The 11,970-nt window shown below is 42.1% G+C and overlaps 3 protein-coding genes across 4 annotated transcripts; all 3 read right to left on the minus strand.

Annotated features, from left to right (window-relative positions):
• Positions 1 to 662: 662 nt before the first annotated feature.
• On the minus strand, positions 663 to 3,208 carry LOC129596795 (uncharacterized). 2 transcript variants are annotated; one of them, XM_055494162.1, is made up of 4 exons: positions 3,029 to 3,208; positions 2,661 to 2,955; positions 1,700 to 2,025; positions 663 to 1,497 (listed from the first exon to the last, which is right to left on the minus strand). In XM_055494162.1, exons 2-4 carry the CDS (start codon positions 2,902 to 2,904, stop codon positions 838 to 840), a joined length of 1,230 nt encoding a protein of 409 aa, XP_055350137.1. In that variant the 5' UTR covers positions 2,905 to 2,955; positions 3,029 to 3,208; the 3' UTR covers positions 663 to 837. The 2 variants fall into 2 exon arrangements, with proteins under 2 accessions (XP_055350137.1, XP_055350136.1); XM_055494161.1 differs by having other exon boundaries at positions 3,033 to 3,205.
• Positions 3,209 to 6,980: 3,772 nt separating this feature from the next.
• On the minus strand, positions 6,981 to 8,730 carry LOC129596821 (uncharacterized). Its single transcript, XM_055494195.1, has 4 exons — positions 8,578 to 8,730; positions 8,201 to 8,508; positions 7,694 to 8,034; positions 6,981 to 7,622 (listed from the first exon to the last, which is right to left on the minus strand). The coding sequence occupies exons 2-4, from the start codon at positions 8,445 to 8,447 to the stop codon at positions 6,981 to 6,983; spliced, it is 1,230 nt and encodes a 409-aa protein (XP_055350170.1). The 5' UTR covers positions 8,448 to 8,508; positions 8,578 to 8,730.
• Positions 8,731 to 9,187: 457 nt separating this feature from the next.
• On the minus strand, positions 9,188 to 10,602 carry LOC129596842 (uncharacterized). The gene is made up of 4 exons (XM_055494220.1): positions 10,432 to 10,602; positions 9,764 to 9,832; positions 9,623 to 9,684; positions 9,188 to 9,532 (listed from the first exon to the last, which is right to left on the minus strand). Exons 1-4 carry the CDS (start codon positions 10,505 to 10,507, stop codon positions 9,413 to 9,415), a joined length of 327 nt encoding a protein of 108 aa, XP_055350195.1. The 5' UTR covers positions 10,508 to 10,602; the 3' UTR covers positions 9,188 to 9,412.
• Positions 10,603 to 11,970: the final 1,368 nt, after the last annotated feature.

Below are 11,970 nucleotides of genomic sequence, written 5' to 3' on the forward strand. Positions count from 1 at the left end.
CCAGGACGATCAACGAAAGCGCAGCAACAGTGTGTAACCACTGGATACCTAACCTTTCAATTTCACAGTCAGTGATATCTTCGTTTTTTCTTCTGTTATATTTTCCAATCCGGTTAAATAGTATTGCTTGTGGTTTAGAATAGCTGGAGTGTTGCTCAGTATACCCCGTAATAAGCCATAGCTGGATGTACCATATCATATTTAAATAAAATTTAGGGCAGGAAATTGCACCAGGAAAGCCTGCAAGCGGCAGACCACGGTACTGCATCGTAAAATTATGGTTTAAACGGAACGAACTGACAACGGCATATGAATAATTGACTTATAAGAAAATATTAATAATGAGTGAGTAGACACACGCTGGTGAGTAAAATCATAAAAAATCATAAAACACGTTGTTTTGAACAAGATATTGTTCTAATACAGGGATGTATAAGTTTGCTACCTCCCCGGTACATATCATATTTACTACCTGCATAGGATAGGCAGTAGGCACGTTGCAGATGCATACAATACGTACAAGGTTCTTACAGTATACACACCAAAATAATTAATACAGTGCGCGATTGATAAGTGGTTCCTTCAGCCGATACTTAGAAATTTTTAGGTATTTGTATCACTGCATGTATTGATCACTGACACGGCGGTCAAACAAAAAACTGCAAACATTCCAGTTTTAAAATGTGTTCAACAAACGACATAAATTTTCATGCCCCAAATCTGTTTCGTACTTAAAAGAACGTACATGGGTTATAATAAATTTTTGCCGCAAATGATATTGTAGCGGGATCGGTAGCGCTTCTAACAGCTCCAAAAAACACAAAAAATACAACAAATTTAAAATTTGGTGATTGGTTTGGGTGGTTTATCACCGTTATTTTGTAGCAAGACATTAATATTGGCTGGAGGTTTCAGTCCGGAAAAAGGTTTCGTTCCGGAAGTTGGCTTCGCTGTGGAAGCCGATTTCGTTGAAGCACCGGGTTTCATTACGGAAGGCGGTGAAACCAGATCTTTAGCCCAATCCGGTAGTCCACCAGTAAAATTGGGGTTATCCAGACTGCCCTGCGCCGTCCAGATATTCCGCGCACTGGCTAAAGCTCCCTGGTCGGCGGTGGAATCCACGCCCAGCGTTACCCATCCTAGTAACCCGTCCTCGACGGTACTGCCCAGCAGAGCGTAATTCATCACGGGGTCACTGGCACTGGCCGATTCAGCGGCGAACGTCAGATCCTGTGAATTAAGGGTGATGGGGACGTTGTTCTGTTGGTACGCCTTCGTGGCGTGCACGGTGGTGAGGAGGGCTTGGTCGAAGAGGATGTTCCCGATGTGCGGGATCCTTCCGCCGGCGTATGTGTTATTAGGTAGAACGGTGCCGTTGAGGTGGACGATCGTGTGGATGTGGTTGGTGCGGCCGGGATAATGACCTGGAACGATGGTGATGAACTGGGTAATACCTTCGTTGTTGGTGGGCTGCAGTCCACGCAGGAACGTTGTGTTCTAAGAAAGCAACCACAATTTTTACCAAAGAGAATTGAAAAATAAACTGATAATTTATTTAAATTTCATTTGGTTTATTTTATTATATATGTATTATATATTGGGACCTGATTCCTTATTCCCGGGACAGGTTGCTCATTTCCGTGGCTAGTGTCCCATTTTGTTATGGTAACTACTAAATAGAGTATTGCTCAGTGCTCACTATGTTTTTAAGGTCGGCAGCATTCCCATTGTCTTTTGCTACAACCCCGCCATAAACGCCGGTAGCGTTGGCGTGCCAAATATCAACAAACACGTTGGGCAATGGCTTGCATGTCTTCGTGTCGATGACTTGTATGTCGAGGTACACCGTGACACCCTTCTGGGTTTCCCGGATATCCTTCCGGATAAGCTCGCCGTCGACCCAGTATGGTCCCACTTCGATAATCGGGGTCATGGAACAGGATACCTTACCGCCGAAGGGATTACTGTTCTCGTTTAATCGATGGTTGGTGGCCAGCACTTTGGCGGTATCCCGTGCCGAACGAACTTTAAAGATAAATAGGCCACATTCACAAATCGTAACATAAGCAAAGTGATTAAATTAACACCGATACTTGAACTCTTGAAGTATTCAGATTATAATATACTACTGTACGAAGCTATACTATTATACGAAAATACGAGAACATGATTGGGATTCTTGAATGCAGTACTGCTGTATTTAAAAATTATATTACACAATGAATAAATTTAGGCAGTGATAGCCGAATTATACTATACCCCTTATGACTATTACAAGCTTTGTTTGCCCTTTTGGTCGTTATGAATTATTTGCACTTTTATTATCCAGATGGTTTTGCAAGAGCCATGGCTTTGGCTGTTTGAGAATCGTTTTTCTGTCTAGTTGGATTATTATTAATTAAAAAACCTAATAATTCTGTATTTCCGCTCGAGCGCTAATTGTGCAAAAAATTCGCGATAAAGCTTATGTTGCAAATTACAATGCCGAAAAGTTTTATCGTGTAGTCCATGCGGGAAACGCATTTTTCGGGTTATCAAACTTTTGGATAATAGATTATGAGGGGTCAAAATGCAAAAAAAAATGTCGTGGTAGCAGTTTCCATTATCATAAAAGAAAATAACGCATGAGTCTTAACTGTATTACAGCTGTTAACACTTACCATGTTCCTCACGCAGCGATTCAAATAAATCCTGCCGGCGTTCAACGGCGCGCTTCTGGAGATGCCGCGATTCGGTATTGTCCAGACAATCCATCACGGATCGTTTTGACAGCAGCCGAAAAGCGTGCTGGTCAAGGAGCTGCGACACATCCGGTTCAGGGCCGAAATGGGCATGGGCCAGACGTTCTATTCCGGACAAAACAAGAACGAGCGCCGGTATCAGCGCCACCTTAGAGTACGCCATGATCGCCGCACAAAGAGAGCCGTCGAACGGGTTCAAAGTTAGCGCCGTTTACTGCAGCATAAAACGACATTAGATTTAAAAAAATAAATAAGCGATGTTTAGTGCAAATATAAAAGGGAATTACCTACAAACTGTAAATCGCTTCCTCTTTCTGAACCAGCTTGAGTTTTGCGCACCGGTTGAAAGAAACACTTGTTACGCCGCCGTTAGAGCTGTATTTTATTAGCAGTTATTGTTTCAGATGTAGTGCTATAATGCTATTATTATGTATGTTCGTATTGGTGCTATAATGTACAGCTGCCTGTGCTACTTATAGGCTGGCAATCTACAGAGTGCGTCTATAAATTTTCTGCCACCGTCATACCCGGTACAGCTACCGTGTCAGTAATTTATCAATTCTCCTTCCGCTTATAATAATCTAAGCACAAGCGCGCTTTGCAAGAATTAAACGAAATTAATCATATTAATTGTGCCTAGGCACGTTAAAATGTCCATACAACAGCTGTTTGATGAAGAAACTGCTGCTGTAACTACGTACGTAGTTTGCAGTAACTACGTGAAAGAGCAAGCGGGGTTTCTGCTTACCGCGCTGAAGGTTTCGTCCTATATACCGCATACTATGAGGATCCTTGACCGTTGAGCTGATGTGTCCATTTTGCCGCGGGTCGGGTAGCTCAAGTTCATAGGCTTGTCAAATAAATAATTTATAATTTATTCCATAGGCTTTGACAATAGACGCATAATATTTACTTTGATACATCACGACTTAGTTATGGAAAGGAGTGTATCGTTTTTACCCAACCACTAGTACATCTTCCCGGTACTGCGCCAGCCGTATATGGAGTTTTCCGTTAATGCTGATCAAAAGTATTGTTAGCGACAAAAAATATTGCTTTATGTGCCTGTTTTTTTGCCGGATGCCGCAAAACTGCGTTCTGCGTTGCTACCCGCAACACGCCGTGCAGTGCATACAATAATGCTTGCCCTGCATCTACAAAATATGGGCCGGCTTAAATGTGGTTTTCGAGGCTTACAGAAGAAAATTGGGACAACGAAACATTAATTTATAGAATACGCAATTGCTAGTTACCCTTCTACAAAGTTATGAAGCTGCAGTTTGTATAACACAGTATTGTATGAAATGTCAGAAGTACAGATCCGTACCACAACTGTTTTACGCGTAATGCAGCATATATAAATACAGTTCTCTCCTGTGGAAATGTGTATAACAACGGTTTTCAACACATTTACACTACTACAGCAATAACCAAGTAGTGTTAATTCAACGCCGTACTGCGTAACATTTATGTACATTAATACACTAGCCCATCATTCCGCGCTAAACACCATATACTCGGAAATTTCCTCAAACTTATATGTGGTCGAATTGTAGTGCACGGCCGTCAAAACAACAGACTCCGCGCCGAAGGCGGTCACGCTTGCTTTGACTATGACGTTCACGTGTGATACAGCAACGCTTATTCTTTACAATTATTCTTATATGCTGAAAATTATCAATTATCCGATTCCATACCCTTTAGAGTAGAGATTTGGAGTGCAACCCTCCGGAACGCTTCGGAACGGTGTAATGCAAAAAATCGGACAGCGTGATATGAGCGGTAATGTGATTTAGATGAAGCGCGGATCGTTTTATGGTCACATGTCTCATCGAAAGCGGGAGGTCCACGACCTATCATCTAAACAACCCGGAATACCCTTGAGCTATTCACGACTAACATCGTCTGCGTCTAGGCACTTGTTTTAATGTATCCAAACTTTGACTGTCTGTTAATTATGTCACTTTTTATATGCCATGAAAAACAACATGCCGTCTACTTTTTATAGTAAATTTAAGCCTTGTAATAAAGTGCCAGTGACGAACTGGGTAACGAAAGCTAAGGGATGGACACTTTGCATAATAGATTTCAAAATTCTGGCTATCCTGTCATACGAAATTATTATGTAGCGCAGTTTTGGCATAACAATTTTGGTACAATGGTCCGCAACAAAATGTCAGGCAAATTAATTATGTTTATTATAGCATAATTGCAAATGTAAAACTTGCAAAACAGCTTTACACTTTGAGGTCAGTACTTGTAGTAACTCTGTCATAATATTTTTGGGAGACGATAATGTAATAATGCAGCAGTTGCAACAGCCAGAATCATGACGTACAACGGTCAACGTGTAATTTGTACAATGTAATTTGTACAATGATGATTTTAGAGTACCGCAGATTAGCTGCGCCAGGCATTAGAGTAGAAATCTTTATTTTGTTCATGTTGTTACTGCATATTGTACTCGTACTACAATATCACTGCATACTGATCGCTGTAGCATACCGTAATAGCATTAATAGAGTTAAATATTTTGACGTCACCTACAGTACTAAACAAATCTGAATATCTTTCTAGTTTCTTTTAACTTGTTTGCATACACTCTCAAAAAATATGGTATTAATTGCTTGATAGGTGATACATGGGAAAATAGTTCCGGTAAACATGCTGCACGTGACCATCCGGTAGCAATGGTTCCATGCCGCATATTATTACAACTCCCTGGCAGTGCTGTATGCACTCTCTGAGTATCTTTCCGATATTTGTTTCCTGTACGGAGTGACCCGTAAATCAGCATTCTTATGTAAATTCTCGATGTTACCATTCCTGCCCAAGGTGCTAACAATAAGTTGGCGATGGTGGTAGACGTGGACTTCCTGCCAAGGTCGCCAACGCGGTCACCCACTATCGCACAGAAAAACTACAAATGCACATCTTCCACTTGATACCCGCGGTACACTCGCAACGTTATGATTGATCTATTTATAGCCAACGGAAAGCTTTACAACGCCGAAAAGACATAAAACCCATGCAGGTTTTCCCGACGAGGAATTGCAGGGATGGAATGAGGCCGGCGACACCGACATTATTCAGCCGCGATAGCACCATCGCCACCGCATTTTAATTTGTGCAGTGGCGATCGGGATCTCAGATTAGTCTCATGGGTTATCGTTGTCATCATCTTCTTTGCAATGACGACGATATTGTACCAAGTGGACACGGGTACGCTAAAGAAATTCTTAATTGTCAGTAAGCGTACACAAAGACGCAGTAATGTGCAATCGCACTATTCTATCACAACATTTTAACAACATTTAACTCGTAAGTACCTGTACGAAGTTACGAACTCGAAACACCGTGCTACCAATTCAAAACTGGGTTAGAATCCCAACTTTCTGCAAAAGATCACAAGCCACACAGAGTCGATAACCTAAGCTTTCCTTTTATGAGCTTATTATGCCGTGCAAGAGACATGCCGACGTTATATCAAGGATCTGCCTCATTTTCATCCATTAAAAGTTTTTCCAACCACCAGAAAGGCAGAATATGTGATGCAACAGGGACTCGGGGAGTGTTCTAACGGTAAGAGTTTCATTTTCAGAACTCGACGGTTCTATCCCGGCCGCGAAGAAACGAAGATAAGGCAACGTCTGTGTGTATCCAGCTTTGCCCCGGCATACAAGTACAGTGAATATAAAGTATCTGTATAGCTTCAATACCGAAAAGCCAAACACTGGTGGGTTTAAAACCCTTGACCGTAATGCAAGAACCTAAATGATAGTAAATAATCGGAAACGCTTATGGTTTCCCATATGAGAAACGAGCCGTGCAGGGAGAATGCATGCGGTGCAGGGCAGCGGTCATGTACATCCGGCAAGAACGCCCCCCATTGTATCTCGGGATATTAAATTTGCTTTGTAGAAGAAATGGTTTTGCCCTATTTGTCGGAGGAGAGGAAGAGGCTTGTTAGTAAACGAATGATCAGCAAACAAAGCAAAGTTTGCAGATTTCAAAATTTCGAAAGTTCCCATCGAAAGAGTGCCATCAAATTCCGGTGCCCCAAATCCGCGATTTCATACTCAAAAGCGGTCTGCGGATCATACAGTACAAACGGCTGCCGCAAAAACGCTCATACTATAATGAATAAAGTCTTTGATTCCAGCTTTATTACACACTGTAATCCAGAACAAGAAAAAACTTTTATTAATAATATTCTTAAACCCATTAATTTGTTAGCTATCAAGAGCACTTTGGGGGAGGAGATGTAGTCGCGGCGGGGGGTCCCATTCCCCCATTAGGAGGTCCCATTCCACCATTCGGAGGACCCATCCCTCCAAAAGGCGGGCCCATCCCTCCCGTGGCACCATATCCTCCCATTCCGGGCGGTAGTCCACCGCTCCCAAGCCCTGGCAATCCTCCATTAAAATTCGGATTATCCACACCTCCACTCGCCGTCCAGATGGAGTGCGCACTAGCTAAACTCCCTTGATCCGCCGTGGACTCTACCCCCAGCGTTACCCATCCGAATATCCCGTCTTGGACGCCGCTTCCTAACAGGACGTAATTGACCACGGGATCATTGGCACTGGCCGTCTCCTGGACGAACACCCGGTCCTGGGCGTTGGTGGTAACCTGGGCGGTGTTCTGGCTGTACGGGGTCACGGCTTCCACGGCGCTGATCAGGGTCTGGTCGAAGAGGATGTTCCCAATGTGCGGAATCGTTCCACCGCCGTATGTATTATTCGGCAGAACCGTGCCGTTGAGATGCACGATGGTGTGGATGTGGTTGGTGCGACCGGGATAATGACCCGGGAAGTTGGTGACAAACTGCACGACACCGTCAGTGTTGGTCGATTGTAAACCGCGCAAGTATGTTGTATTCTGGAATACGAACTTAGTTATTAAGAACTGCAAGTCACGAACTGGAAAAGCTTTATTAGCGGTGCTATTACTAGGTTGCTAAGATCGGCAGCGTTTCCATTGCCGGATGCCACAATCCCGCCGTACACGCCGCTGGCATTGCAGTTCCACACATCCACATACACACTGGACATCGGCTTGCACGATTTCGTATCGATGACTTGGATGTCGAGAAACAGCGTAACACCTTGCTGGGTTTCCCGGAGATCCTTCCGGATGAACTCGCCGCTGACCCAGTACGGTCCCACTTCCACTTCTGGCGTCAGTGTACAGGAAACACTGCTGCCGAAAGGATTGCTGTTCTGGTTCAATCCGGTCTGGTTGGAGCGGTGGCTGGTGATCAAGGCTGTGGCGGTGTCCCGTACTGTGCGACCTTTAATGCATATTTAGGTAAAATCAAAGCACACAAGCTAAGCGAACAGATCAGAAAAAGCTTGCACACCGACATAGAATTACAATTTAAATACGATAGAATTATATATCTAAATAATATTTACAAAACATGTCCCCTGATCATGCAGTCTTGTCTGCTTGCTTGCCTCGTTTTAACAGATGCTCAGCACGCAGCGTTTCGAACAGCGCCTGTCGGCGATCGGCAGCACGCTTCTGGAGGTTTCTCGATTCGGGATTATCCAGACAATCCAGCACGGATCGTTTTGATAACTGCCGGAAAGCCTGCTGGGCGATGGACTGCGACGCATCCGGTTCAGGATGTTCATTAGGATGAGCATGCACTAGACGCTCTATTCCGGACAACAGAAGAACAAGCACTGGCAGCAGCACCATCTTTAAGTACGAAATGATCGCCACACGGAACGGGCGCAGTCAGCGAGGACTGCGACGAGTACTGCATCATTAAACAGCAATATTACCACAGGAAAATAAAAAATTAGAATATGTACAGAGGGCGGATTACCTGGCGCTTGTGTGCGCTTCCGGATTGTGCTCACTATCTAGCCGGAAACTGTTGTAACGAAATTACTTCAAATTAGTGGTTATAAAAAAGCCTACACCGTGATAAAATTAAGATTAGCCGGTGTGAAATTAACAAGGATTAATGCACACGTAGTAGTAGTCTTTGTATAATACACTTTATGTTTTTTCTAAGCGTGAATTAACTGTCGGTCTTTGCATCTGGCTTATTGCATTTTTGTAAACAGTACCGTCAGGTAATTTTTCTTTTCACGAACGGAATTAGCAAATGTGGAGTATGTCTATGCACAAAACACCTCTAACAATGAGCTTATCTGATGGAGAATTGAGAAATTGTTGTTGTGGCCACGCACTGCAAAGTAATCATGCGTAATAATAGTCTGGGTTTTTACTTGTCAAGCCGATATGGCTGCGCTCCGGTGCACTTGCGAACCCTTGACCTGTCCGTTGTGCCACCGGTCGGTCGCCGGTTTTTACCGGGCTTTTATGCTGGGCAGATTTTTTTTCGATTGAAAAGTACTCGTACTTACCGTGTATTATGATTTACCTAAGTTGAAGTTCCTAATAAAATGCGAAATTTACACATACGTATGCCAACAAAAATTTTTATTTCGCTCGTTACATGTTATGACAATAGTTTTAAGAAAAGTTAAGCAACAACAACATACATAATAATGTCTCTCCTAACAAAAAGCGCTTAGCGTCGGTCAGAATAAACGCAGAAGCACAATGATGGAAGTTTGACAAGTGCCACCAAACATTATGAGCAGAGCACGGGTACGTTTTTGACCGGTAACACACATATCACGGAATACTCCTTAAAAGCGCTCACAATCCATTTTACAGCCGTCAAAACAGCAGGTTTCTCGCCGGCGGCAGTCGAAATCACGGTCGCAGCGATTCCGACGATCACGTACAGTACAGAAACGCTCCACTTTCTACAAATATTTACCAGTAAATATTACGCTAATAGCATACAGCTGAGTATTACGGTGAACGCGGCGGTTGCACCGGAAAGGAGTACATACCCGACAGGATCGGAGCGGTTGTCCGCCGATATCCCGTCCGACAGGATCACCACGCAACACTACTGCAATATGATACAGGTTACAGTCATGTGAATACTGTACACACTGTGCTGCATATAATCGTTTAGTATTAGTGCTTACCAACATTACGTCCTTGCGGTCCAACTACGCCAGGTCCCACTACGCCAGGGTACTGCTGTGGATAGAAGACTGCCAAGGGAAACATACAATTAATTACTTTTTCGCAAACTTTTGTGTTGCACTTCGGTTAATTATTTAAGTACTTAGTTACTACTTGTAAAAAATGTACCCGGAAAAAGTTAGAAAACCGTGTCACGATCGAGTTGTTTCAACTATCAAATGTACACAGCTTCTTCCGCCGCGTCATGTGACTTACAGTCTTAAACTAAGAAGCAAAATGCAAAATTTGTATCGCATATGACGTTGCTTCCACATGCTTGCGCTATAATCCTATTCTAACGCGGTTTTCGGACTGTACCAGTATAACGAACGTCTAAATATGTAAGAACGCTTTCCTAATATTTTTGTAAAAATATTCATGTAAATACGTAAAACTTCAACCACAACATTAAGGAAACAGTTGCGACCGATGTGTACATCGGTCGCAACTATTCCTCTCCTCACACTTTCTCAAATATATTTTATCTCTTCCAAAAATTTTGTTCGATTTTTTATAACTTATTGAAAAGATTGTACTCGTATCTTTATCAAATACTTTTATCGTTAAAAGTTAATATAGTATAATATTGTTACCGTTATAATGTTATGTTTATTATTATTGGGCTTACCCTGGCCGTTGACAATCTGCAGCAGCATTATTAGGAGCAGCAGGCATGGTGTATATAGAGCGGGACTAATATGCATTGTCAAAGTCGTGTTTCCAGAACTACCAGTAAGTTAAAATACGAAATAGCAGCAGTACGGTGCGCAATGGAGTATTGCTTATAACATTAGGAACATTTTCATAAATCGTCCCATTCCCGGCCTTATAAACCATTTTCACCATAGTATAGAAACCGGTTGACATTCTGTATCCGGGTCATTTCAGTGCGTTAATTGTAACATATGCTTTATTATTTTAATAATTGTAACATGTTAACATGACCGCATGATTGATCCTGATTAATTCCGATGCTGGGAACACTCGCCGGTTGGTCCTGTCAATCTGGAATATCCGCTTCACCTACTTAATTATTACAAAGCATTTTCGGCAGTACTACTTGTAGCCCACGGCGATGTTCTTTCATTCAGCGAGAAAATAATCGTTTGAAAGGAAAAGAACTGAACGACAGATTGATATGTGTATAAAAACGGATACAATGATAAGGCATAACTGTTGATTGACACTTCCGCAACATCACAATTAGAATGCAATACAATGTGGAATTAATTACGCGAACTTTATTCTTATAAGAACGAGTCGATAATGCAGGAACATGGGGTTTTCAGGTGCAAATATACTGTTTCTTTTTAATTTACATATTTTAAAAGCAATAATTAGGCAATCGTTAAAAAAAGTGTTGATGCAACGAAACATTCCCTGGGTAAAAGCATGCTGTTAACGAGCTTCGCAGCGCAGATTGCATCCATCAAAGCAACACTTTTCATGGCGTCCGCAGTTGGCGTCGTTTTCGCACTTGTTGCGGCGATCTTTGCCGGTACAGTGGTGATCCATGTGCTAAAAACGCATTTTATTAAAGAGATGCCCGCCCAGTTTTTGTAATTTTCTTAATGTACTTCTATAGCATCGGACCAACGTATAAAATGGAAATACAAAAATTATTAACTAATAATACTTTATACAGCCATACGTACAACTTAATAAAATATAAATAGTAACATTTAACCAAAAAAATACACAGATTTCTTGAAAGATGAAATTGTTTAAAGGCTAACGATCTTTAGCAAATACATAAGTTTATGAAGGCATTACTGGAAATTATAAATGTAAAAGAATATGACATAAAAGATTGCTATAATCTATAACAACTGTAATTTAGAGGACATTTTAAGCCATGTACGCAGTTGTATAATATGTATCTAAAAGAAGACGTGTTCTGTACTCACGCGGCAATCGCGGCCAACTTCACGCTTCGCGATAAGACGCTCCAGGTCGACGCTCGCTGGAAAACAATACAAAAATTAATATCACAGTCTACTTGTTTAAGCTTTAAAATGTGCGGTTTTGTAGCGCAATTTAATGGACAAGTGATATAAAATAAATACTAAAATACTAACCGGCAGAAGTTGTCGTGGCCAGCATAAACAGACCAACAACGAGCATGGATGCCAACAAAATGCGGTTCATTTTTGTAAGTGGGTGGTAA

This window comes from Paramacrobiotus metropolitanus, unplaced genomic scaffold (assembly GCF_019649055.1).
Source record: "Paramacrobiotus metropolitanus isolate TYO unplaced genomic scaffold, Prichtersi_v1.0 Parri_scaffold0000096, whole genome shotgun sequence".
Classification (NCBI taxonomy): domain Eukaryota; kingdom Metazoa; phylum Tardigrada; class Eutardigrada; order Parachela; family Macrobiotidae; genus Paramacrobiotus; species Paramacrobiotus metropolitanus.